Source organism: Chroicocephalus ridibundus, chromosome Z (genome assembly GCF_963924245.1).
Source record: "Chroicocephalus ridibundus chromosome Z, bChrRid1.1, whole genome shotgun sequence".
Classification (NCBI taxonomy): domain Eukaryota; kingdom Metazoa; phylum Chordata; class Aves; order Charadriiformes; family Laridae; genus Chroicocephalus; species Chroicocephalus ridibundus.
In genome coordinates, this window is record NC_086316.1 from 34759017 (window position 1) to 34760580 (window position 1564).

At 41.1% G+C, this 1564-nt stretch overlaps 1 protein-coding gene across 1 annotated transcript; it reads right to left on the reverse strand.

Annotated features, from left to right (window-relative positions):
- On the reverse strand, positions 1–1186 carry CCIN (calicin; the record flags this gene model as incomplete). The annotated part of the gene is given in 6 exon segments (XM_063320621.1): positions 1–162; positions 164–465; positions 468–633; positions 635–768; positions 771–1060; positions 1062–1186. Coding segments are annotated over 6 exon segments (1179 nt in total), but the record flags the coding sequence as incomplete, so codon positions are not given.
- Positions 1187–1564: the final 378 nt, after the last annotated feature.

The following is a 1564-nucleotide window of genomic DNA, read 5'->3' on the forward strand; positions in this document are numbered from 1 at the left end:
TCAACGGAGCACACTGGATGCAATAAATCTAAAGTACAGGTATTTGGTAATATCACAAACATGTTCGTTAATTTGATCACTTCTTTTTCTGCAAGCTGATACCCAAAAATTTTTATTGGAGCTGTGCACACTTAGGATGTTTTCCTGTGGAAAAGACAACAACAGGTTTATGGTTTAATTCAATATGGAAGGTGAGGTATTGCACCACTTTCCCTGCCTAAGTGTCAAAGTAATCTGCCATCTGAACAGATAGGAAACAATCATTCATCTGCCTTGTCACAATATAAATTAACTTGACTTTTTTCCTACAGTGATCAAGGCAGTAGCATCCTTATTTTCCCAGTCAGAGTCCAGTTCTCTCTTTCCTCCCATCACCCTACTTGCAAATGTTAGAGACCTATTTCCTTGTATCAGCACAATCCCCAAGGCAGTACATCACTCCCTCACAGGTCACCATAATGTGAAGACCAAACCTATAGGCAGTACCTCAGTTCAGCAATTGTTTTCTATGTCACATCTATGAGCTGTCTTTGAGGTAGTGATCTGGTCTGTTATTCCTCCAGTGACACTAATGGCTAATGCAGCACCACAAGGAGCTGCTTTACATGGCATCTCTGTCAGTTTCAGCCACATAAGCAAAACATGTAAGCTCAAAAGTATAATCAAAGCCCATATCATTAAATCTTACATCCTTTTCCTAGCCTCCTAAAATCATTACAGAGTCAATTACTGACCTCTTCCTCTGGAAGAGAAAGATCTTCAAGCACATTCTTGCTTCGTGTCACTCAAAATCCTTTCCATCTGAGCCAGAGGGACAGAATGATTGTTGAGCATCAGCATGTCATGGCTCGTAGCCACCAGTGTCTTGGTTGAGACCCCAGGTACGTGGATATAGGGAAAAATATTACTGGAATATGTTTATCTTTCTTCTTCCCTGAATTTCACTGACTAGATCAGGGCCAGGAAAGCCTGGTTCTCGTTCTGTACATGGAGGTTGTTCTCCTTGAGGAACCTGCTATATATCTGTCAAGGGCTGAGCATGAGTTCTGAAGTACCCACATGTCCCTGCATGGGCACTGTTCACCACCTCTTTAAGCTCACACATGTAAGCTATGAGCATGTAGAACAGGCAGCTTTTCTCCACAAGGGACCTGAGGACAAAAACAGAGCTGTGAGCTTTCAGGAATCACACGAACTATGTTGCCACTTTCAGCAGTTCCTCCTTATTATTTTGAAATGTTATTTCTTTTTTGTGAACTGCATCTTCCCACCTTTAGTCTTGCAAGTAGAAGGCAGAGATTATAGTAAGAGCTTTCAGACACTAGTTGTTCTGGTGAGATGCATGGTGTCATAAAATACAGCTGCTAGAACACAATACACTGCGGTTACAAGTATTGAAGTGTTGATGGGAAAACAAACTATCAGCTAGAGCTATTTGTAAAGTTCTAGCATGAGAACACGGAACAGGTCGAATAAGACGTAGAAGAAAAATAAAATGAGGCTCTTTTCTCATGAACTTCCTTTCTCAACAATCTGGAGTAAAACAGCTGGAGCTATATGTAGT